Source organism: Poromitra crassiceps, assembly GCF_964638095.1.
Source record: "Poromitra crassiceps genome assembly, chromosome: 2".
Classification (NCBI taxonomy): domain Eukaryota; kingdom Metazoa; phylum Chordata; class Actinopteri; order Beryciformes; family Melamphaidae; genus Poromitra; species Poromitra crassiceps.
In genome coordinates this window covers 82,665,522-82,690,953 of record NC_139624.1, presented here as the reverse complement: position 1 = coordinate 82,690,953, position 25,432 = coordinate 82,665,522, and the positions used below count along the sequence as shown (strand labels likewise).

At 48.0% G+C, this 25,432-nt stretch overlaps 1 protein-coding gene across 1 annotated transcript in view; it reads right to left on the bottom strand.

The window, feature by feature from the left end:
• Nucleotides 1-25,432, bottom strand: part of boc (BOC cell adhesion associated, oncogene regulated) — a 41,618-nt gene that overhangs the window by 1,607 nt on the left and 14,579 nt on the right. The window contains exons 2-17 of the mRNA XM_083650835.1: nucleotides 23,397-23,525; nucleotides 21,577-21,849; nucleotides 12,756-12,902; nucleotides 10,656-10,799; nucleotides 8,951-9,244; nucleotides 7,078-7,350; nucleotides 5,898-6,166; nucleotides 5,228-5,393; nucleotides 4,606-4,677; nucleotides 3,512-3,721; nucleotides 2,904-3,079; nucleotides 2,523-2,745; nucleotides 2,193-2,378; nucleotides 1,864-2,093; nucleotides 810-898; nucleotides 418-566 (exon numbers count right to left, since the gene is read on the bottom strand). Coding sequence (XP_083506961.1) covers nucleotides 418-566; nucleotides 810-898; nucleotides 1,864-2,093; nucleotides 2,193-2,378; nucleotides 2,523-2,745; nucleotides 2,904-3,079; nucleotides 3,512-3,721; nucleotides 4,606-4,677; nucleotides 5,228-5,393; nucleotides 5,898-6,166; nucleotides 7,078-7,350; nucleotides 8,951-9,244; nucleotides 10,656-10,799; nucleotides 12,756-12,902; nucleotides 21,577-21,849; nucleotides 23,397-23,508 — 3,013 coding nt within the window. The 5' untranslated portion in view covers nucleotides 23,509-23,525. The remainder of the gene's footprint in view (nucleotides 1-417; nucleotides 567-809; nucleotides 899-1,863; nucleotides 2,094-2,192; nucleotides 2,379-2,522; nucleotides 2,746-2,903; nucleotides 3,080-3,511; nucleotides 3,722-4,605; nucleotides 4,678-5,227; nucleotides 5,394-5,897; nucleotides 6,167-7,077; nucleotides 7,351-8,950; nucleotides 9,245-10,655; nucleotides 10,800-12,755; nucleotides 12,903-21,576; nucleotides 21,850-23,396; nucleotides 23,526-25,432) is intronic.

Genomic DNA, 25,432 nt, shown 5'->3' with positions numbered 1-25,432 from the left:
TGTCACTGCCACTTCAAAGTCTGGTGTCTTGGCAAGAAATAGCAGAAATCCTCTTGAATGTAGCCTAGTAACAATGTCATGCTCATTCCATCTTCAAAGCCTCAACATGTTTCAGGCTCAATGAGTCAGCTGAGATACTTTTAATCAATTAGGTTTTGAATGATTTTCTTCCAGGTTTTTATTTAAGCCCTGAACACGTCAGATCAAAACATTACTCATATGTTTAGGCTGATCGAACCTAAATCTTGTGATCATCTGAATGTCTTCCTTATGCATTGCAACACTGTAATATGTAAGAGAAGAAACTTTCCAGATTTGTTACTTAAATCGACTATTTGGTAGAGAAACATGCAATGACTGTTCGACTTGGAATTATTTTAGTCAGCAATGGCTTCGGTTGGTAGAAAGGAGACGTACCTCGAGTGATGTCATCCTCTTCTGCTACACCATAAAAGTTGGTATCACCTCCCAGTTCCTGTGAACTGACAGGCTGGTGGGAGGTGTCAAGGAGCTGAAGAGTGGAGTCATCACAAGGGCAGCAGTCCTGTAGATGATGCTCAGGACCACTATGGAAGAATGGAGTGCAAGAGTATTTAGATACACAATACACATACATCAAATCTACTCAAAATTTGCTTTCTGCACTAGGTCAAGAAAGTCTAAAGAAATGAGAAAGGAGAATTATATAGAAATTTGCAAAGATTTCCCATGTTTTTTCTGCCTCAAGCGTTCTCTTTTGCTCCCCAACTTCTATACAAACACCCCATAAGGCAAACTGACTTAGTATGATGCTTTACATGTAAATGTACCTGGTAGAGTAATGGCAGACAGGCATGTGTCCATTTGACATCGTGTGTGGCAACAATGTGTCACACTCCATATCACAATCCACCTCCTCCTGCAACAAACAAGCAGTTGTAGGTGAAGACACTCTCAAGGCTACATATGAGCACACTCTAAACTTTCATAACAGTGACTACATTTACATGCACACAATATTCCACTAGTATTCGGAAAATGACAATATTCTGAATTTTATAAGGGTAATGTAAACAGCATTATTCCAGTTGCATTTTCCGAACTTGGTCTTTTTATGAATTTAGCATTTTCAGATTAAGACGTGGGTTATTCCAGTATTCTTCGGGTTTTAGGAGGATTCTTTGATCTAGCCTGGGTAAACCCAGCCTCCATGTGACATGCTCTCAGACCCTGCTCTCAGTCACTACGTAGTGACTGAGAGCAGGGTCTGAGAGCAGGTCACGTGGAGGCTGGGTTTACCCAGGCTATCTTTGGTCATGTATACAACGCAATCGGAATATGCTCTCAATCAGGGTTTTTACCGCAGTTTGCGATGCGGTCAACTGATGTGTGCTAGAAAGTGCTAGAAGAGGCAATATAATCATATCATCATCTCTGGCATGAGAAAAGAAAAGCCCACATTGCTGATCGGGAGGAGATGAGAACCATCGATTTAAAGAGAGAGATATTTAAAGAGGGAGTGGTGCCCACGGAAGTCCAAAATGCTTGCGAGCTTGCGAGGTAATAACGTTCAGCCTACTTATTATGAAAGACTTGGATGCACAAATATCACAACGCCAAACTTTTCAGCAGCAAGCTCCTGAAATGGACCAAGAGATGCTGGTAAGAATAGTGCCCCCCCCCCCCCCCCCCCCCCCCCCCCCCTTACTGTCGGGGAGGGCGAGCTACGGCTGCATGTAAATGGGAATATTAGTGGATTATTCATTTAGTCGGAATATTGTCATTTTCCGAATATGGGCAAAAACCGTGTGCAAAAATATTGTGTGCATGTAAACGTAGTCACTGATATCTACGTCAGTTATAGGGCTATGAATTCTGGCATACCTGGTGCAGTCCTGGCAGGCAGTGTGTGGGGTAATGAGGTTTTCCATTAGGAGTGTATTGTCCATTCGGGGGGTAGACAGCATGTGGAGCGGTCATGTGGGGGGGAGCGGTCATGTGGGGGTCCAGTGGGCAGTGGCCAACCAGCGCCAGGCCCTGGAGGGGAACCATGGTGTACTGGCAGGACGACACGGGGGCAGCCACAGCCGGGAAACACAGGTCGGACGTTTGCTCTGAAAGGAAGACAAGACGAGAGGCGTGATGATTACACAGATGAGGAGGGAATGGAGCCATGGCTGCCGAGCCTAACCCTAACCATCAGCAGCACTCACTCTGCTTGGCCCAGGCCCTCCAAAGGCAGAAGGGGATGAAGGCTACGATGATGAAGACGAAAGCCCCCAGGACAACACCAACTATGAGGTAGGGCAGGTCGCTGGGCCGGGGCACCAGTCCCCCTGAGTGTCCCGAGCCTTGAGCTGGAGTCTCCGATGGAGCAGGCCGCTGGGGGTTAAGACGAGCTGAGGATGACGCAGGAAAAGTTTGTTTTTGTTAGGACAGCATTTGAACAGATATTTGGCTGTCAGACTCACTTTGCTTCACTTTGACCTTCACATCTGAATTGGCCTGAAAAGTTGAACACCAAGAGCCAATAACAGCAATACCTTTAGTTTCTAGGATCACCACGTTGCCGAACTCGCTCTCTCCCCCCTCATTGAAGCATTGCATCTTGATGTCGTAGGCCGTCTCAGGCTGCAGGTCGGTGATGGAGTGCCAATAGCGGTCTCCCTCCACCACGTCCTTCTTATAGTCACTGTCATTATCGCTGTCTGTCGGCCGGTAGTAGATGTAGAAACCGTAGATGGGCGTGTTGTTGACAGGAGAGTACTGGTTAAGGGGGAAGGGAAACATTTTACAATCATGAAGCTGAAAAAAAGAAAAACTTTACAAACCCATCTTCATCCACACACACACACACACACACACACACACACACACACACACACACACACACACACTTCAGCTCCTCTCCTCTATTCACTCACCGTCCACTTGAGGATGATTGTAGTTTCGTTGATGGCTTCGTTGTAGGTGATGTAGGGTCCGTCTACCGGCCGCTCGTTGGTTCTACCACCCAGCACTGTGTAGGCCTTAGACGGGGCGCTGGGAGGACTGGAACCAATCACATTCACCGCCACCACACGAAACTTATAGGACGTACCTACGGGGAGAGGGACATGCCTGCTTAATCACTGCTAAAGTGTCTCTGGGGACTGCGAGCTGCACACAACGAGCCTCTATGTTGTGTCGTTGAATAATGATGTTTGTTTTCACTTTCCTTTATGTTTTCCTTGACGGAGAGAAAACGAAATGTTGATTGCAATCTGGTTATTATGGTTTTGATTGATTGCAGTAATTACTGAAATTACTGTAACAACAGTCATTATGCTGATGAATTTAAGGGTCATGGGAATGCAATTAGGAAGGACATCATCATTGTAATTATATGGTACAACATCCTACTCCCCCCCCCCTCCCACAGCCCAACATGGCAGTTCAAACTGTTGCTGCGAATAATAACAGCACTGTTAATGGAAACCTGAAGATGAATAATAACAGCACTGTTAATGGAACGTGAAGATGGGAGGCCGACCTTTCTCCAGGCTCATGATCTCCACGGAGAGCCGCGACGGGGGGATGTTTGCTACTGCTGTCACCCAGTCCTCTCCCGCCTTCTTCACCTTCTTGTACTCCACCCGAAACGACTGGATGGGGAAGCCGCGGTTTCCGCGCGGGATCCAAGTCACGTACGCGGACGTCTCCGTCGCCGTGGAGATGGTGGGCTTATCAGGAGCCTCGGGAGCTGTGGCGAAGGAACAGCAGGGTCAGATGGGGGACAACGACAAACAAGTACACACCCTACACACACACACACACACACACACACACACACACACACACACACACACACACACACACACACACACACACACACACACACACACACACACACACACACACACACACACACACACACACACACACACACACACACACACACACACACACACACACACACACACACACACACACACACAGAGGGTTCCCACACCTTCTCAAACAGGCCCGATTCCCTCGAATTCAACCCAACATGACATACTGTAGTTTGAGACATGGGTCAAGGTCAATTACTGTTACAACACTGAGAACATAATGAGAACTATCAGGCTTTACAGAAGCTCACAAACAATAAAAAAAAAAAAAGAGAGAGGCTTGAATGTGTGAACACTTCTCAACTGTGCTGTTATGCCTATTTACTAACGTCAAGTTTAAAAAAAAAATCAAAAGCACTTCCATTTCTATTCTTGCACAAAATATATAAATTCAAGCACTTTCAATGACCCATGTCTATTTATGTCTATTTAGAAACATTTTGAAGGCCTTGATTCCCCCGCCCCTCAAATTCGCAAACTTTCAAGGATTTCAAGGACCTGTGGGAACCCTGCACACAAGAACATCAAAAGTGGGTAACACATTTTAAAACTTACTGAGAGTTCATCCTCCAGTGAGAGAAGTGAAAGAGAGATTGAGAAATGTGCATGTTAGTCAACAGGAGATGGGGTTAGGGGTTAATAACATTAGTCTCTTATATTATAGAATGATCGCTATCACAGTAGTAGTTAGTTATAGTTAGTAATACATGAAGTTAACAAGAGGAGAGTACAGGGTGAGAGGGGAGGGGCTTACGAGAGAGGCTGGGCGAAGGAACAGCGGCAGTTTTCGGGGGATCGTTTTGCCCTCCTGGACCCCCCCTGCGACCTGTTGTGAGGTAAACAAGGTGAACATTTGGATCAGTGGTTGAATTAAGGGACTGCATTCTGAACCAAATGTTGAAATCTTTCATTAAATAAACAGCTGAAGTACAGTATATAGACACAAAGAGGCAGGGATAAATAGATCAACAAAAAAAACACACAAAAAGGGCAGTTGTTTATAGATTCCCATCCAAACCATGTGCATTTATGCCTATATTGTCTTTTTCGTAGCTTGCCATTATGTTAGTGATTGTTACATTGGGAATTTTGGCTTTCAGCAGACTGTAAAATGGTAAAGTTAGTGACTGGCACCGTCGCCACTGAGTTAGCTGTACCCTGCATGTTTGTGTTGGAGTATTCAAGACAGAGACAAAGACCACATTTTGATGGTCTCAGACTAGTCTTGGACGATCGTCTCCCTCGGTCTTGGTCTTACCCCCCCCCCCCCCCCCCCCCCCCCGGGTCTCAGTTTGGGTGGTCTAGACTTCAACACTACTGTGTATGCCCTGGTGGCATGTGTACAGCTATAAAAGATTGATGACAGTGGCGTGTACCTTTGCCAGTTCTGAAGGTCATCATGGCAGGCTGTCCCAACCCGGCACAGTTCTTGGCAGCCATCTCCACCTCGTACAGGCTGTCTGGCTGCAGCTTGGCCAGGGTCAGCTTGTGCAGGGAGCCTGAGATACTGCTGGAGGTCCACTCTCCAAGAGGATCTCCCACCTGAGAGGTTAGGGACAGCAGAGAAACAGGGCTTAGTTACTGACATGGGGAGCGGCTGCGCATTCGATTACGAGTGGATGAGCAAGAAGATTAGGCGATTCATATTCACACAAGTAGGGACTTGTTGAGAAAAGAATTGCATGAAGACGGGATGGTCTATATAAACTATACTTGATAACACAAACAATCAACTTGAACCAAACGGAAAGCCCCTTGGCTTGCTTCAGGCACTCTCACACAGAGCCAGGGATACAGTTTAAATGCCTTTCATATTGTTTAGGGCATATCAGTCTTTAAAAGTCTAAAACGCTGACCGGTTTTGACCACGAAGGGTCTTCGTCAGGGCGTGTTAGGAAAGAGTACATCACGAGTGGAATGCAGTGATTTCCTATACAGACAATTTGCCTATTAGTAGTGACCAGGTGGACAAGATTGCATTGGTATATTCACAATCAATACAAATACAAACAAATAAACAATAGTAAACAAAACTCTTTGCAGTACCTTTCTGTACTTGATCATGTACTCCAGCACTGGGGCCCCTCCGTCATGGCGCGGCCTCCAGGTGAGTTCATAGAAGTCGGCCTTGCCAGTGCGTGGCTGGCTCAGGATGATAGGGGCCTCCGCAGGCAAGATCTGCCCTGGGAGTTCAGAGCAGTCTAGGGGCAGCATGGCCCCCGTGGCACCAGGCCTCACCGGAGCCTGCTCTCTCAGCACCTTGTCTGGGCTGAGCGGCCGCAAGATGGAGGGCAGCTTCCCACGGGACGGAATCCCTGAAAAGATACATGGAGTTAGGTTTGGATGAAATACATCATCAAAGCTAATGGAAACCAAAATAATTAACGTCACTGTGTCCTAAGTCAGTCACCCTCTGCTGTTATTGTCCTGAGTCGGTCGCGTCCAGTCTGACGCACTTTCCTTGTCTTTTTGTGAGGATATTCATTTCAGCGAACGCCAGATAGTGTTGTGGAATTACATTAGACATGACTTATTACTTTATAGTCTACATGTCCAATTTCATATGAATAAATGACCATTTAAATGTCAAGTAAGTGACTTTGTATTATTTCATATGTTGATTCTGTGATTTGTAAAATGCAAAATTCCAATAAACATAAGTAAAAAAAATAAATAAATAAAAGAAAGTGACTTTGTTGAGAGAAAGCCGTAGGACACTCTTGGGCGATGATCGTTAAGCCTTAACTGCATTGTTTACATTGGCATGAAGTGGGAGACAGACTCAGGACAAGCCTAGCACAATGCTAAATGACTGGTGATAGCGTTCTTTTTCAGACTCTGGTAGGTAAAGACAAATCTAAAGTAAATGATTAAAATGATATAGTGCTAGAAAGATAAGAAGTTATACTTGACTTTTACACCATTAAACTGGTTGTAAACATCACATGGATCACGCTAACCCTAGCTGTCCGACATTTCACAGCAACCATTTTGAGGTGGTAAAGCAGGTGTAACCAATACCATTAATGATGGTTCCATGTTCCAGTGTCCTCATTAATATTACTAGTGCAGTGCCCGTTCCCCCCATGCAGCAGCCCGTGGGCGCTCCAACACCCCCCCACCTCACCACCTCAAAACGGTTGCTGTGAAAAGGGCCTATAGCAGCAAAAGTGACAGACTCAGAACAGTTCCGCTACATCTGTTGCTATCTGACTGAAGGACTCACCGGTGGGCAGGGTGATGAGGCGGGCTGCGGCCTGGGAGCTGCCCACCCCGTTCTCGGCCATGCACTGGTACAGCCCGTCGTCCTGAGGGCCCACGTTGAAGACGCGCAGGACGCGGGAGGACAGGCGGTGACGGGGCGATGGGGTGAGGGGCCGGGCGTTGTGGAGCCACATCACAGAGGGGGCGGGTTTACCCCGCGCCTGGCAGCTGAAACGCACTGTCTCTCCCCACACTACTTCCTGCTGCTGCAGCTCCACCGTCACCTGAGGAGGTTCTGAGGGAGACAGCAGAGAGACTGAGAGTCAGAGGTGAGGTTGGATTTAAAAAAAAATATATATATATATCGATATCGAATCGATATTGATTTGAAGAAACTGCATCAATTCATAAATCCCAATATTCATCTTTTAATATAATGCCTTTTCCCATGGATGCTTGAAGCTTTAACCCTTGAAGCTTGAACCCCGTTAGACTTGCGTGGTTTGGTTCTTAGCACGATCCTCGTAAACATTCATATTTTTAATAATGCACCAGGTTAGAGGCTTCCTTGTACAATTTACAACATTAGTTCTTTGCGAATATCTTTCATATCCAAGCAAAATTGGTATTGTAACTGAAATATCAATATTGAATCGGAAATAGAATCGAATCGGGACCTTGTGTATCGGAATCGTATCAAATTGGGAAATCAGTGGCGATACCCAGCCCTAGTCAGAGGGAGGGAGAGAGAGAACGAGGGTGCCTGCGTACCTAGTTGTAGCTTTTTTTGTGTGTGTGTGTGTGTGTGTGTGTGTGTGTGTGTGTGTGTGTGTGTGTGTGTGTGTGTGTGTGTGTGTGTGTGTGTGTGTGTGCGCGCACGCATGCTTGTGCAGATTCTCACGTGTGGGTACGTCTACAATATGTGTGTGAGCAAAATCATAATCGTGCACGCGGTGTGTGTGTGTGTGTATAGGCGGTATGACAGGGGTGTGGAGAGCCAGGCAGGCGAGGCCAGGCCAGCTAGTTGATGGTTGGCTGCTTGTGAATCAGGGAGAGACAGAGCTCATTACAGCTACAGCAGCTCTCTGGCTTTAATTAGAACCAGCTGCAGAGAGACAAGCCCATAACACACACGCACGCACACACACGCACACACACGCATGCACACACATACACCCCCCCACACACACACACACACACACACACACACGCATGCACACACATACACGCATGCACACACATACACCCACCCACACACACACACACACACACACACACACACACACACACATGAACACACATACACCCACACACACGCATGCACACACATACGGCCCGACACACGCACACACACGCACGCAGGCACGCACACACACACATACACCCCCCCACCCACATACACGCACACAGAAAATCACTGTAAAAACAGTCATCCATAACCTAGACACACTCAATCAAGCTCTGCTGCAGAATAGAGCGCTCTGTCTCCACGCAATCATTCTTACACAACAGCGCCCAGCCTTACATACTGCCCCTGTCTTCTCCGTCCGCCAAACAGGAGTCGCACTAATTATTAAATCCATGACACAGACAAAACTCTAGTCATGAAAACTCTTGAAAGGGAGTACCCAGCGGAGTCCAACGAACAAACTCGCTCAAGCAAAATTAACTCCATTCATCTACGTAAAGCCTATAGGGGAAACTTTGTTTAACAAGTCAATTTGGGTTCTTTTGAGTTATAAAAACAATCAAAACAAATCATAGAAAATCCCAAACCAGAGACCAGGAAAAACATATTAAAACCATCCCTGTACCAACTGTGTGCAGTCTTAGTCTTTTTGTGCACATAGACACACAAAACCAACACAAACACACCTTGACGTCACTCTACTTACCAAACACCTGGACGTCATAGAGCACAGTGGCGGAGCTTTGCGAGCCGATGCCGTTGTCGGCGCGGCAGATGTAGGTGCCCGAGTCGCCCTCTGCGGCCGCGTCGATCAGCAGGTTGCTGAGCAGGAGGCGCGTGTTGTTGTGGAGGCTCAGGTCCCGGCCGTCCTTGGCCCAGGTGACGTGCGGCGTGGGGATGCCGCTCGCCACGCACTCCAGCACCAGCCTCTGGCCCCGGGTCACCATGATGGAGCGAGATGCCGGAGGGTAGATGATGCGAGCCGCCTCCGACGTGGAACCTGCCAAGGACAAGGACAGCCTGTGAGCATGGCTCATCTTCATGTCATGTGCCCACTGCCCACATTTCTGAATCTCCACTGGCTATATAAATCTCTGTCTGCACTCTGCATCAGTTTTTCCTGCTCTCCGTCTCCAAATCTTGGCATTGCTTGTTGCAGCGATGCAAACTCATGGAGAGTTAAAAATGTGACATATGCCAGGGCAGACACAAAACCACTCAAAATCATTCACTTAAGTGCCCTATTTTGATTTTGCCATCAAAAAGGTGACTGCCACCTAAAATGGACTAGTTTGCATCCCTGTTGTTGTGGCTGGATTGCATCCAGCCTATCTAGAATTACAATCACCACCATGCGAGCCTATAAGCACTTTCATATCTGGATTTGAAGATTGAATAGCTATGAGAATAAAATCTGATTTTTATGCACCAGTCGGCAATTCTGCCTCCCTCTTTTTGAAGCTAATGCGGAAATTGTATTCTTTCTAATGGCCAGTGGGGGGCGTCGTGTGTACTGCACTATCAAAATCGGCACATGCAAGTGAATGGAAAAACGGCCTGATTTCTCTCTCAGTTTATGTCTTAAATAAACACTTTGCAAATGAGTTTATGGTCTGACAAAACAATTTCAAGTCTTTTTCATGTTCTCATGTCCTCCGTTTTCTAAATTATGGTCCCATTTTGAGGGAAATAGACGATATACATCGGATAAATAAGAACAGTAATACTTCCGACAGGTAGAGGCAGCAATGTGCCGCAAGGCATCTAGTCTGCCGGAAAGCTGCAGAAGAAGAAGCTCACCAGATAGCTCGCTAGCAGTTCAGCATGTAGTAAATTAGCAAACTATCAGAAACGTTATTGCTCTCTGAGGACAGTTTATCAAAAATAACGCATATTTCGAAATCCGATTTACTTTGTGGAGGCTGATCAGCAGCTAACAGGCTGGATGGATGTACAGAACACAAGAAGAAGAACAGAAGCCAGGCGGACGGTCACGTTGTCAGACCCACCGTCAATGTCACTACTCCCCCGCCCCCCTCCCCGTGCTTCCACAGCACAAAAATCCATTTATCCAATCAAACATTACCAGGAAGCTGGAGATTTAAGCCTCATTTTGTGGTATCAAAACCCAATGGGTGACGTCACGCACGCTCATATCGTCCAGATAATATATCCAGTATCTACACCTGTCATTGACTGTGTGAGCTTTTCAGTTGGTAGTTCTCCAGTCCCGTCTTGTGAGTTGCTATTTCAATAAGCCACGATATGTTGACCTCATGTTCCACATCTTCCATAATATAAGTGTTTTGGTTAGTATTAGTAATGCTGGCATATAAGTGATGCATAAAGTGTGTGCGTGTGCGTGTGCGTGTGTGTGTGTGTGTGTGTGTGTGTTGGAGACAGTGACTCACGGCGTATGCGCAGGCGGTCAGTGGAGCTGGAGGTCTTGACCTCCTGGGTAACAGGGTTGTAGGCAGCACACTTGTAGGGCCCCTCGTCCTCCTGCGTGGCGTTGGCGATCTGCAGGTTCCCTGACGGCATGATGAGGTAGTTTCCTGCAGGAAGAGAAACATTCTTCAGATTGGGCTCAAACTCCCAGAGGAATCCGAGCTGTACCTTTACTGTCTGTTACAGCCAAGGCAAGGACAGTTCAACTGTTTTGATTCTCAGTAATATTGTAATTATCATCTCCTGGGGTTATATTTCTAGCTCAGATTTCACAATGTATGACTTTAATGCAAGCAGAATAAACAAGACTATACAGCAGCGGTTATCAAAGTGCAGCCCGTGGGCCAATTGCAGTCCTCGGGGACGTTTTTGGTGGCCCGCGATAAGTTAGGTAACATGATGGTATTTGGTCCGATTCTCGATAGGTTTACTCTTTCAGAGGCTGTAGCTCAGTTTTAAACCTGTTTCTGCTCATATGAAACTAGATGACCCAAGGCATCCATTGGTACCAACCATACTATGCTAGCTTGTCAGCAAGGTGGCTAAATAACGTGACAAATTAAGGCAAGTTTTTGGCGAGGGAAAAAACATTTTCAAAGGGGTCCTCACCTAAGGGCCTGTGTCCACCTAGCGTCTTTTCATCAGCTCCGGTGTCTATTTTCAGTTGTTTCCAATAGGGGGAGAGCGTATGCGAGCGCACACGGACGTCTAGAGAAAGTGCGCTGCGCCCAGCGTCTATTTTCACAGCGCTCTGGCATTTTTGTGCACCCGACTCCCAGCGCTCCTAGCCTAACGTCGGAAAAAGACGCTAGGTGGACACAGGCCCTAATGTTGGCAGGTATGGTGTGTGTGTGTGTGTGTGTGTGTGTGTGTGTGTGTGTGTGTGTGTGTGTGTGTTAAATTGACAAATGTGACTCCCACCCCCTCCTCCAGAAAACTCACACATGATTCACAACTGGCATGACTTTTAGTCTAGAGTAGGCTATTAACCCATTGATACCTGATGCAGCATTTGCGTGTATATCCCTCATTTGTGTGTGTATCCCTTTAACGCGGTTTGCGGTCTTAAAGGGATACACACACAAATGAGGGATATACACACAAATGCTGCAGCAGGTATCAATGGGTTAAAGAAAATATTTGTTTTGGAATTATTTTGTGTTCCGATTTTTTCCAGGACGGCCCTCAGTCCAATGTTGGGTCTCTAAATTGGCCCTCAGTCATCAAAACACTGAGGACCCCCTGCTATACAGAGATGTGATCAGGACAACGACAACCCCACTGGAAAAAAATCCAGTCTTATCCAGCCTTATTGTAAGACACAGTGTGTGTAACATGAGTGGGATGTGCCATTACAGTGTGGTTCTCGACTGTAGAGGTTGCACCGTCAGCAGTGGCCACAGGGTGGCGCCCTAGAGTCTGACCAAGAGCAGGCGGGGAATGATCCTCAATGTGGTATTCATTTCCTCTCAGATAAGCTACAGATATCAGTACCTACAGCTCCCAGGCATCATCAGCACACCAGCCGCAAACCGCTGGAGAGTTTTTTCTCTTCTCCCAGGCAACTTAGAAATAAATTGTTGGAAAATAAACAAGGGTATTCCCATGTTTCAGCATTCTCAAGATAATTCCCTTATCACCGGTTTTATGATGGCCAGATAGCGGGATTATAGCATTCCAGTAAATCATGAAGAGAGATTGTCAAAAGAGAGGTAAGTGGAGTGAGAAAGAGAGAAAGAGATACACACACACACACACACACACACACACACACACACACGATGTGATCGGTTGAAATGTATCATGTTGTATTAATTACTGTGTACGATTGTGTAATCATGTATTATTTTGTTTCATTGATTGATGCTTTGGCAACAGTGTTATCGTGACATTCATGACAATAAAGCAATTTTGAATTGAAATTGATTTGAGAGAGAGAGAGAGAGAGAGAGGGAGAGAGAGGGAGGGAGACAGACAGACAGACACAGACAGATACAGACAGATCATAATGAATGGGTCAGACACAGACAGATCATAATGAATGGGTCCTTGAGACACAGTACCTTTGGATGTTTCCAGCCATTCCTGCTTGACGCTGTAGCGGACCTGGGCTTTGGGCTGGCTTTCAGGGAGGTGACATTCGATGACAGCCGTGTTCCCCTCGTCCACCTCAATGTCCTGCTGGTCGTCCGGCTCGAAGTCCCGCAGCTCTGAAAAACAGACGGAGGAGGAAGACCAGAGTCAGCACACACAGTCTTCACTAACATAACTGACTGAAGACCAGAGTCAGCACACACAGTCTTCACTGCCATAACTGACTGAAGATCAGAGTCAGCACACAGTCTTCACTGCCATAACTGACTGAAGACCAGAGTCAGCACACAGTCTTCACTGCCATAACTGACTGAAGACCAGAGTCAGCACACAGTCGTCACTGCCATAACTGACTGAAGATCAGAGTCAGCACACAGTCTTCACTGCCATAACTGACTGAAGACCAGAGTCAGCACACAGTCTTCACTGCCATAACTGACTGAAGACCAGAGTCAGCACACAGTCTTCACTGCCATAACTGACTGAAGATCAGAGTCAGCACACAGTCTTCACTGCCATAACTGACTGAAGATCAGAGTCAGCACACAGTCTTCACTGCCATAACTAACTGAAGACAGTCAGCACACAGTATTCACTGCCATAACTAACTGAAGACAGAGTCAGCACACAGTATTCACTGCCATAACTGACTGAAGACAGAGTCAGCACACAGTCTTCACTAACATAACTGACTGAAGATCAGAGTCAGCACACAGTCTTCACTAACATAACTGACTGAAGATCAGAGTCAGCACACAGTCTTCACTAACATAACTGACTGAAGATCAGAGTCAGCACACAGTCTTCACTAACATAACTGACTGAAGATCAGAGTCAGCACACAGTCTTCACTGCCATAACTGACTGAAGACAGAGTCAGCACACAGTCTTCACTGCCATAACTGCCATAACTGACTGAAGACCAGAGTCAGCACACAGTCGTCACTGCCATAACTGACTGAAGACAGAGTCAGCACACAGTTTTCACTGCCATAACTGACTGAAGACCAGAGTCAGCACACAGTCTTCACTGCCATAACTGACTGAAGACAGAGTCAGCACACAGTCTTCACTGCCATAACTGCCATAACTGACTGAAGACCAGAGTCAGCACACAGTCGTCACTGCCATAACTGACTGAAGATCAGAGTCAGCACACAGTCTTCACTGCCATAACTGCCTGAAGACAGAGTCAGCACACAGTCTTCACTGCCATAACTGACTGAAGACCAGAGTCAGCACACAGTCTTCACTGCCATAACTGACTGAAGACCAGAGTCAGCACACAGTCTTCACTGCCATAACTGACTATAGACCAGAGTCAGCACACAGTCTTCACTGCCATAACTGACTGAAGACCAGAGTCAGCACACAGTCTTCACTGCCATAACTGACTATAGACCAGAGTCAGCACACAGTCTTCACTGCCATAACTGACTGAAGACCAGAGTCAGCACACAGTCTTCACTGCCATAACTGACTGAAGACCAGAGTCAGCACACAGTCTTCACTGCCATAACTGACTGAAGACAGAGTCAGCACACAGTATTCACTGCCATAACTGACTGAAGACCAGAGTCAGCACACAGTCTTCACTAACATAACTGACTGAAGACAGAGTCAGCACACAGTCTTCACTGCCATAACTGACTGAAGACAGAGTCAGCACACAGTCTTCACTGCCATAACTGCCATAACTGACTGAAGACCAGAGTCAGCACACAGTCTTCACTAACATAACTGACTGAAGACAGAGTCAGCACACAGTCTTCACTGCCATAACTGCAGAACCATTCGCCATCCCTTCATCATCCTAATACATTGTGTCAATTACATGTAACTGCAGCCGTTGGTCCACGGCTTTATGAGTAGAAAACCGCAATGGAGTCTGGTATTCTGAGCAATAATAAACTGTGAAGTAATTGTACTGTTTCCATATTGGGTGTATCTCACTTCACTGTATCATAACTCCTCTCCCACAGCTTCCTCCTTTGCTCACTCTAATATGCTCTATCGTCCAAAAAAAAGAAAGGGAAAAGAAAAAGAAACTCTTCAACCTCTTCTTAGCTCTGATTTGCATTTATTTACTGGGGGATAAGATTTATCCCCCAGTTTTCTCCCCAATTGTACTAATTCCCCCGGTCATTGCTCCACGCCCTCTGCCAATCTGGGAAGAGTTGTAGACCAGCACATACTTCCTCTGATACATGTGCAGTCGCCAGCCGCTTCTTTTCACCTGACAGCGAGGAGTTTCCCCCTGGCAGTGTGGGAGGATCACACGCTATTCCCCCCAGTTCCCACCCCCGCCACACACACACCGTGTCAAGGACCTTACTAGCACCATGACTTCCAGCCAGTGTAGGAAATTTAAAGAATCTATTTTGGGGGCAGATTTTGGCCCCACTGTCTAAAAAATGGGGGTCATTTACAAACATTTTGGGGGCACTTGAAAAAGGTAATTAGTGCATAAAGTTGCTAAAGCGTAGTGTGGAAAACAGCACACTGTTTGTGTGAGTGTGTTTTCTTCGTCTTCTTCTGGCAACCAGCTTGCAGGTGTTGAGTGTGTGTTAGAGATGGAAAATAAATTAATTGAATGAAAACAAAATTATAAAAATCTTGGGGGCAATTTTTGCTCCTGGATCGTGGTTTTTAGGGGCACTCAGATTTCTTGGGGGCATTGTTGCCCTTGCCCCTGGCTAAATTCCTACACTGCTTCCAGCCCTGGAAAATGTGATTTTGAAACACCATGACTTCTTCTTCAGGTCTTCCATGACCGTGAGAACCCTGACTTGAACAAACTCTCCTAAAATGTCAAATGGGAGTATGTAGCGTTGGACTTGGTGTCATTAATGGAGTCTAATATTAGCGTGACTGGGCCTGGCTCTGGTTAGCGTGCTTCAGGTTCTGTGGGAATGGGGAGAGGGATTAGCGACGCCGTGCTGCAGACACACAGTCTGCACGGCACAGACACCCATCTGACCTCTGAGCCCTAAACCCCCACATGGGGGCGGGGAGGCCTGAACACGGGGGCAGAGGTGAGCACTGTCCATCCTCTAGAGTTTCAGGGAAAGATAACCAGTTTGGATTGGGAGGAAACAGCGCAAGTCGAGGGAGAGCGAGTGATGCTGCCATTTTAAAGTCTAGAAGGAGAAGGAACTTTAAAAAGAATTGGCCCGGGAGAGAAGGAGCAACAGAGGAAAGGAAACAAGAGAAGGGAGGGGGGGGGGAGAGAGAAAGAGCGGACGAGTGAAAAGAACGTCACAAATGGAGAGATTTGTCACGAAGCAGTCCAACAGTGAAATGAAAGATAAATAAAACTTCTCAGAGAACCTAATTAAACGTCTACCAGCCTCGTGTTGATTTATTCTCAACAAACACAGCCTCTCTCTCCATTCTTTCCAGAGGTGCTACAACTGGCCTGTTTTTCTTGGACCGGCAGCGCTCTTTTGGCAAACAGGCGAGACCGAGCCTGGCGGTACACACACTCGAGAGGGAGCCTGGAGGTACACACACTCGAGAGGGAGCCTGGAGGTACACACACTCGAGAGGGAGCCTGGCAGTACACACACTCGAGAGGGAGCCTGGAGGTACACACACTCGAGACAGAGCCTGGAGGTACACACACTCGAGAGGGAGCCTGGTGGTACACACACTCGAGAGGGAGCCTGGAGGTACACACACTCGAGAGGGAGCCTGGTGGTACACACACTTTGTGCGGTACACACACTCGAGAGCGAGCCTGGAGGTACACACACTCGAGAGGGAGCCTGGTGGTACACACACTCGAGAGGGAGCCTGGTGGTACACACACTTTGTGCGGTACACACACTCGAGAGCGAGCCTGGAGGTACACACACTCGAGAGGGAGCCTGGTGGTACACACACTCGAGAGGGAGCCTGGAGGTACACACACTCGAGAGGGAGCCTGGAGGTACACACACTTGAGACAGAGCCTGGTGGTACACACACTCGAGAGGGAGCCTGGAGGTACACACACTCGAGAGGGAGCCTGGAGGTACACACACTCGAGAGGGAGCCTGGTGGTACACACACTCGAGAGGGAGCCTGGAGGTACACACACTTGAGACAGAGCCTGGTGGTACACACACTCGAGAGGGAGCCTGGAGGTACACACACTCGAGAGGGAGCCTGGTGGTACACACACTCGAGAGCGAGCCTGGAGGTACACACACTCGAGAGGGAGCCTGGTGGTACACACACTCGAGAGGGAGCCTGGTGGTACACACACTCGAGAGGGAGCCTGGAGGTACACACACTCGAGAGGGAGCCTGGAGGTACACACACTCGAGAGGGAGCCTGGAGGTACACACACTCGAGAGCGAGCCTGGTGGTACACACACTCGAGAGGGAGCCTGGTGGTACACACACTTTGTGCGGTACACACACTCGAGAGGGAGCCTGGAGGTACACACACTCGAGAGGGAGCCTGGAGGTACACACACTCGAGAGGGAGCCTGGAGGTACACACACTCGAGAGGGAGCCTGGTGGTACACACACTCGAGAGGGAGCCTGGTGGTACACACACTTTGTGCGGTACACACACTCGAGAGGGAGCCTGGAGGTACACACACTCGAGAGGGAGCCTGGTGGTACACACACTCGAGAGGGAGCCTGGTGGTACACACACTCGAGAGGGAGCCTGGTGGTACACACACTTTGTGCGGTACACACACTCGAGAGGGAGCCTGGTGGTACACACACTCGAGAGGGAGCCTGGTGGTACACACACTCGAGAGGGAGCCTGGTGGTACACACACTTTGTGCGGTACACACACTCGAGAGGGAGCCTGGTGGTACACACACTCGAGAGGGAGCCTGGTGGTACACACACTTTGTGCGGTACACACACTCGAGAGCGAGCCTGGAGGTACACACACTTTGTGCGGTACACACACTCCAGAGGGAGCCTGGCGGCACACACACTTTGTGCGGTACACACACTCGAGAGCGAGCCTGGAGGTACACACACTTTGTGCGGTACACACACTCCAGAGGGAGCCTGGCGGCACACACACTTTGTGCGGTACACACACTGGGCTGACAAGGCTTTGTATACAGCTCTAACTCAATAAGCAAAGTTGAGTTAAGGCCACGGTATCTGCTGATAGGGATGCAAAGTGATTTACTCAACGCACTGAACAAACACTGTCACTGCACCAGACTGGAGGAGGAGAGCAAGGGGGGGTTCTATATCTGATCTATTCACCATGTGTCTGTCTGTCTGTCTGTCTGTCTGTCTGTCTGTCTTTAATGGGAGAAACGGGCCATGGGGGTCCCCCCCCTTCGCCTCCACACACACACACACACACAAACCCACGTGCACACACACACATGGACACAACGCTCCCACTCCCGTTTCAACTCCTATCCTGAGAGGGGACAGTCCCAGGACATGGCATGCTGCTAACTCCTGTATACTGTATGTGTGCATGTGTGTGTATGTGGAGTGTGTGCATGTGGAGTGTGGGGGTGGAGCCTTGGAGAAGAGAGGCCTTGGTGACGCTCCATTTGCTAAATCAATCAGGTGGTGTTTTTACAGCGACCCCCTGCCTGCCTGCCCTCCTCCTCTCCACCCCCCCCCCCCCCCCCCCACCATTACCTCCTCCAGTCCTCCCTGCTTCTCCCAGAATTCCTCCAGTTACAGCTTTTAACCCAACCCCCCCACCCCCACCCCGCATTCTTCACAGGAGAGAACTCCGCATGGGTGCCTCTCAGGTGTGTGTGCGTACATGTGAACGTGTGTGTGTGTGTGTGTGTGTGTGTGTGTGTGTGTGTGCATCCTGCCGGCCCCGGGTGAGAACGAAGAGGGATGGAGGATTGATGGTATTTATAAAGTGAAGCAGACCTCCCTCACCAGGGCTGCTTGGCAAAGCCCACTTCAATATTTCTTGGGAGACGACAGTGCATTCATCATCTTTATGTGCAGAGGAGGTAGGAGGCCTGTGTGTGTGTGTGTGTGTGTGTGTGTGTGTGTGTGCGCGCGTGTGTGCGCGTGCATGTGCATGTGTGCATGTGTGCGTGTGTGTGTATGCAGCATAAGATGTTTATGTAACGTGCGTTTGTAGTTGTGCAGATACATGTCGAGAGATTCTCCCGTCTCTGCTTTCGGGCGCAAAGGGAGGCTGATTGTCTACAAAGGAATTTGAGGAGGGAGTTTTTTAAATAATGCCAAAAACAGCGCGGTCCCAGCGGGAAAGAGTCCAGACAGATTCTTTACAGTGTGGGGCCTGGAAGCAAACTATCTTGATCGGGCTAACACACACACACACACACACACACACACACGCACGCACACACACACACACATGCACACACACACACACACACACACGCACGCACGCACGCACACACACACACGCGCGCGCGCGCGCGCGCACGCACACACACACACACACACACACACACACGCACGCATGCACACACACACGCACACACACACGCACGCACAAAAACATGTGCGTAATATAATAACTAAGAGGAAAACAGCACGCGCGCACATGGAAAGACACATGCACACACTCCCTGTGGAGCGAGGCCGAGGGGAGAGCGTTATTAAATTAGAGACGAAGAGAGAGGGGGGCAAACAGTCTGGCTCCACATGTGGTTCCCTCAACATGATTCATCCACTATTGGATCTATCAATGCTATTGAATGCCTTATGTATGTATGTACGTATGTATGTATCTATGTATGTATGTATGTATGTATGTATGTATGTATGTATGTATGTACGTATGTATGTATCTATGTATGTATGTACTTTCTCATCACAACACACAGCTCGACTAATAACGCTGAGCAGCAGAACTGAGATGAAAAGGAGGGAGGCATGGAGATAACGACAGACAGAGAGGAGAGAAAGTGAACGATAATGAGAGGTGGGAAGGAGAGAGAGCGACGGGGTGAAGAGTGAAACATGTGTGAAAGGAGAGAATGTGAGTGTGTGTGTGTGTGTGTGTGTGTGTGTGTGTGTGTGTGTGTGTGTGTGTGTGTGTGTGTGTGTGTGTGTGTGTGTGTGTGTGTGAGTGTAAGGTTATGGAGTGCTTCAAGGAGACAGAGAATGTGACATCACGTCTCATCTTGTGGAAGGATCCTGTCTCGACTGGCCTGAAACACCTCCTGTTTCTCCTCCAGCTCCAGCCGCCTGGTGCATCACACCATGCACAGAAGAGGCAGTAAACTGCGTCACTCTGGCTGCATCAAATGCTGTCTAACAACCTGATCTCTCCCCCCTTTTTGCCAAACAGCCCTCGGCCCAATGACGGGGCCATCATCTCTGCTGTGGGGCCCTGTGGAGAGGAATGTGCTGTTGTGGGGAGCAGAGGGGCCCCCTGGCCCATGGCCCCGGTCCCCTAGCCCCGCTCTGACCGGCCCCAGACCCAGGGTCCCCTCCATTCCTCCAGCTCAGGTTACGCCGTTTCAGGCCCCCTCGCAGCCTGCTCCCACTCCCCTGATGCATATCAAATATAACACTGCACACTCAGTCCAGTGCCGCGCTCACAATGTCAGCATCCAGAAGAATTACCTTCAACCTGGTTAGCCCAACGCACACTACGCGCCTTAGTGCTGTGTGACACTGCATGAAAGCAGAGTGAATACTGTGTGACTGCACACTGCTATCCTCACTAATCAATGTTGTGTCGGGGGGCGTCTGGGTAGTGACGAGGTAGTCTCGCTGGCCAGCCTCCTCTCCCTTCTGTGAGAGTCGTCTGGCTGCACGGAAACAGGCTACTGGGATAAGCCCTCCCCTGCTCTACAGCTGCTCCCCATTGGAGCGACTGTTTCAGTCGCGGCCGGATGTCCGCTCCCGGCTTATTACAAGCTCTGTCATTGGCTCCGACCCTGTCAATCAGAGCGGCTTCCGCTCCCTCCTCCCTGTGTGTCACTGTAAACAGTGCCCTGCCGCCTCAGTGAAAACAACAACGCTAACTAGCTAGCAAGCTAACGGCAGAAACCTACACGCTAGCTCGTTGCTACATGCTGAAAATGGCAAGTTGGATTGTTGGAAACTATTTTCCAAGGGCACTGCCGCCAGGCGCCGCCCATCGCAATCCCACAATGGAGACCTGCGCCGCCAGACTTCTCACGGCAGGGAGGGGAGGCTGGCCAGCGAGACTAGTGTCGAGGTAAAAGCAGTCGCCTACCACCTCAGAGACTCCAGTTCAATTCCTGCCAGCAGTACTTGTTGCGGCTTGGTCAGATGTTCCTACAGACACAATTGGTCGTGGCTGCGAGTGGGAAGCCGGTGGGGTATGAGTCCTGGTCACTGCAATAGCGCCTCCTCTGGTCGGGAGGGGAACCGGGGGTAATAGTGCGATCCTCCCATGCGCTACATCCTGCCGGTGAAACCCCTCGCTGTCAGGTGAGAAGAAGCTGTTGGACACGTATCGGAGGGAGGATGTGCTAGTCACGGCTCTCCCCAGGTCGGCAGAGGGGGTGGAGCAATGACCGGGACAGCAGGGGGAATCGGCCAAGTACAATCGGGGAGAAAATGGGGGGGCGGATCAATGTTGTGTCAGGATGGTTTTAGATCCATGAGCACTAAAACTGTAGCTGTACTTTTGGAAATATCAGCAGACAGAGACTATCCACTGGCAGTGGAACAGTACTTTGTTTACAGTGTTGTATTCTAGAAAAATATTCCAACTGTGTTTTTGTTTTGGTCGAAGAAAATGAAGTCAAAGGCAGTCTGTGGATACTGTGAAAACCATGAAAGACCTGTGTGTTTGTGTTTGTTTTCTTGTAGCTTAGTGTGGGTGGCTACTCACTGGCAGCGGTGACGTTAGCCGGCACGCTGGCCAGGGCTCCTGCAGCAGTGCTGGCCACACACTGGTATCTGCCCAGCGTCAGGTTGGAGAGGATGGGGATGAGCAGGGCGCCGGGCCCCAGAGACACGCCCTGGTCGCTGGCCCCCAGCGCCTGGCCGTTCAGACGCCAGCTGATGTTGGCAGAGGCAGGGTGGGCACTGCAGCGCAGGGTCACGCTGCCCCCAAACTTCTGAACCACCGACAGAGGCTCCTCAGTGAACACTGGTACCTCGTCTGGCAGGGAGGAGATCATACACAGCAGTTAGCAGCTTGATTTTGATTTTGCTTGTTTCTTTTCAACATATAGTCACTGTTCTGATTTAGGGGTGGACAATATGGCAAAAACTGCCATATCACAATTTTTTTTCAGGAAGGATCCACGATCTTATCATGATTATTTTTCATGTTGATTTGATTTTAATTTATTTGGATATAAAAGACAGCAAATCCAAGGGATGTACATGTAAAAGTGCGGACACGTATTTCCAACATGGTCCCTGGTCTTAAAAACAGGACATACAGCAACACACCATATAAAATTAACATTACAGAACAATCAAGAATAAAAGAATACCAGAGGTACAAGAAACACAGAAGATTCTTAAAACCGCTCAGAGAATTTGCATGTTGGTTAAAGACTATTTTGCAAGTTACTGAACAGTACAAGTTATGGACCAAAAATCATATCTCTGCATTTTTAAGATGAACGGCAATATATCTGGGTATTTCCTATTAAGTGGGCTAAATGTTCAGTTGTAAGTCAAAGCCAGATCGGAATCTGATGTCACAAGCACTTTTATTAAAACAAGACTGTGATCAAAATAAATGCAAGGACAGTGGTTTCCCAAAATATCTACTTCCACAAAATATTTACACAATGAGATGTACAGTACTTGTTTTATATATATATATATATATATATATATATATATATATATATATATATATATATATATATATATATATATATAATCATTAGTAATATGGATAATGACTAAGTGGGTAAAAGCAAATAATACAACAGCTTAGACAACAGTCTGGTAAATTCAGAAAATGATATCACTGTACTCTAATGCAGCCTTTAAGACAACACTTATATCCATATCATGATACTACGATATCCAAAATTCAATATCTAGTCTCATATCACAATATCAATATAATATTGCTATATTGTCCATCCCTATTCTGATTAATATATTAAAGTAGTCGCTGTAGTGCACATTACTTCTGACTATAAATCTGTGTAATAATAATTTATTGCTGTGGTGCTTCTGTACTGCACTTGCCAGAAACGACTGGTTAATCAAACATGTGTGTCCAGTAACTTTTTCCTTGGGTTTTCTGTTGAGGAAGTTTGAGTTTGTGTAGGTGGTGCTGTTCATGGTGACTGTCACAGCTCATGCTAACTATCTATCTAGGTACTACTTGCTGTGCAGCAGAGGACTTTCTCCTGGGTAAAACCCACCTAGCTGGGCGGCAGGTGTTTTGAACAGTAATGGGCAGCAAATGTAAAAGCTTTCATGAACCAGGTATAGGTTCAATCACTATTGTATTCATATCATTCGGCAACAGCAAAACGCAAATGTGTTTGTATGAAAATGTCACAGATGACATCACAACATTTGAGGGAGAAGGCAGATGTTGCAGGCAGCCTCCATTTGAGAGAGTAAGAGAGAGAGAACGAACACATGTAGATAAGAAAGAGACAGAGAAGTTACAGGAAAAATAGGGAAGATAGAATGAGACAGCATCAAAACAAAAACACAGACACTACTCACCGGAGACAGAGGCGCCGACCTGCAGGCAGCACAGCAGCACTGTAGCCAGAGCGCACAACACTGGAACCCTTCTCTTTTTCATCCACGGAGTCCAGTCCAGCTTTCCAGACATCTTCCATACACTACCCCCTGCAACACACACACACACACACACACACACACACACACACACACACACACACACACAGGAAGGTTAGAGGGTCATATACAGACTTACTTGGTACACTACTCATAACAAACCGCGTAAGCCAGGTACGGTTGTCAAAAGTATCAATAGTATCGAGAAGCATCGATACTAAAAATGTGAAAAATCAAACATATTACAGTACTAGTAGTAAGTGCATCTGTCCGTCCATCTTGATGTGTGTTGTTATGGCTCATTTCCACCACATATAACAGCACAGTACAGCTCCACTCTATCTGGTATTACTCGGCTCTACTTGATATAGACTCTGTTTCCATAGCAAGTTTACTTGCCTCCGCCCACACCTGGTCGTCAATGGGACCGCATATCTGCCCTCCGCCCATTGCCGAAGTAGGCTATAACGTATAACGTTAAAATGAAATCAATACACGGAACTTTTAAACTGATTATGAAATACTGGTGCCTCTAAATGACCTACAGTGTACATGGGCAAATGTGACAATCGGCTAGGAGAATGGATATCACTTTGTTGTTACTCAAACTCACATGCATGCACTGCACGGGGACGGGAGAGGCGCTACGAGGAGAACCCCAGCGGCAGCTCAACAGGCAAGACCCGCGGCTTCGCCTGCGGCCTAGCGGAGGCAACTACAAAGGGCTTCCCGAGGAGCGCATGTTAAAGCTGAGCAAGGAGATCGATTTTATTTCACCAGCGCCGAAGGCAGCAACACAAAAGACTGATGGAAATAACATAATATAAGAGAAGGTAAGCCCCCACTAAACTGGTATGCAGCGCTGCATTGACAGTCAGTAGGATATAGACAGTAAACACGATTCTGCCTGACCAATCAGTCGTCTACAATGTTTTCACGTCACCGTATGAACCCGGGTTCGCAGAATAGAACCCCGACGAGGCAGGGACCAAAAGTAGCACGACTCAGCCTCAAATCTAACCGGGCTGGGCCGGTTTTTACCGGTGGGATGAGACCATTTATTGAGTCGAGCGGAGCGGGACCGCGCTACTAGCTGCGGTGGAATTGGGCCATTAGTATCGTGTTGGTATCGTGATGCTACCCCTAAACTAAAGCCGCTTGGAAACATACAGATAGATCGAAACACTAGAACTCCAATTCATGCTCTACACATGGCTGAAACTCCTCTCTCCCTCTATTGCACTTGTACACACACACACACACGCACACACACACACACACACACATGCACGTACACACACACACACACGTGCACACACACACACACACACACACACACACACGTACACACACGCACAGCTATGAGCGGAACACAACCCAGGTGAGGCAGTGAGTGCAGTACCCTCAGCAGTCCAACTCCAGACACAAATAAAGCCTTTCTTTTCTGTCAGCCCCCATCTCTCCGCTGACCCCGCACCCAGCCAGTCTACCTGCATCAAAGGGGCGCCCTCATTCTGCTGGGCCGTAACCTGAACCCCCACCCCGCCCGCACCGCCCCACTCAGGTGTAACCGATACAGGTAGAGAGGGCTCTGGGAGAGGGGGGGGGGGGGGGGGGGGGGGGGGCGTAGAGGAGAAGGCAAAACACAGAGCCTGCATTCAGCGCTCGGCACAAAGAACGACTAATGAGAGGCAGCACAGGGGAGGGGGAGAGGGGGAATATATATCACAGCAGAGAGAGAGAGAGAGAGAGAGAGAGAGAGAGGGTGGTGGAGAGGGTTCTTTTATAGTTCAGTGCAGTAAGGGTGTCAGAAAAAAAAAAATCATGTAAGAATCGCGATTCATAAATGAATCAATTCTGAATCGGTTCTCAACTTCCAAAAATCTTCAAAAACAAATAAAAAGACTTTTTTAAGATTTTTTATTTGTTGTATTACTTGAACTTATTTTTCTTGAAGT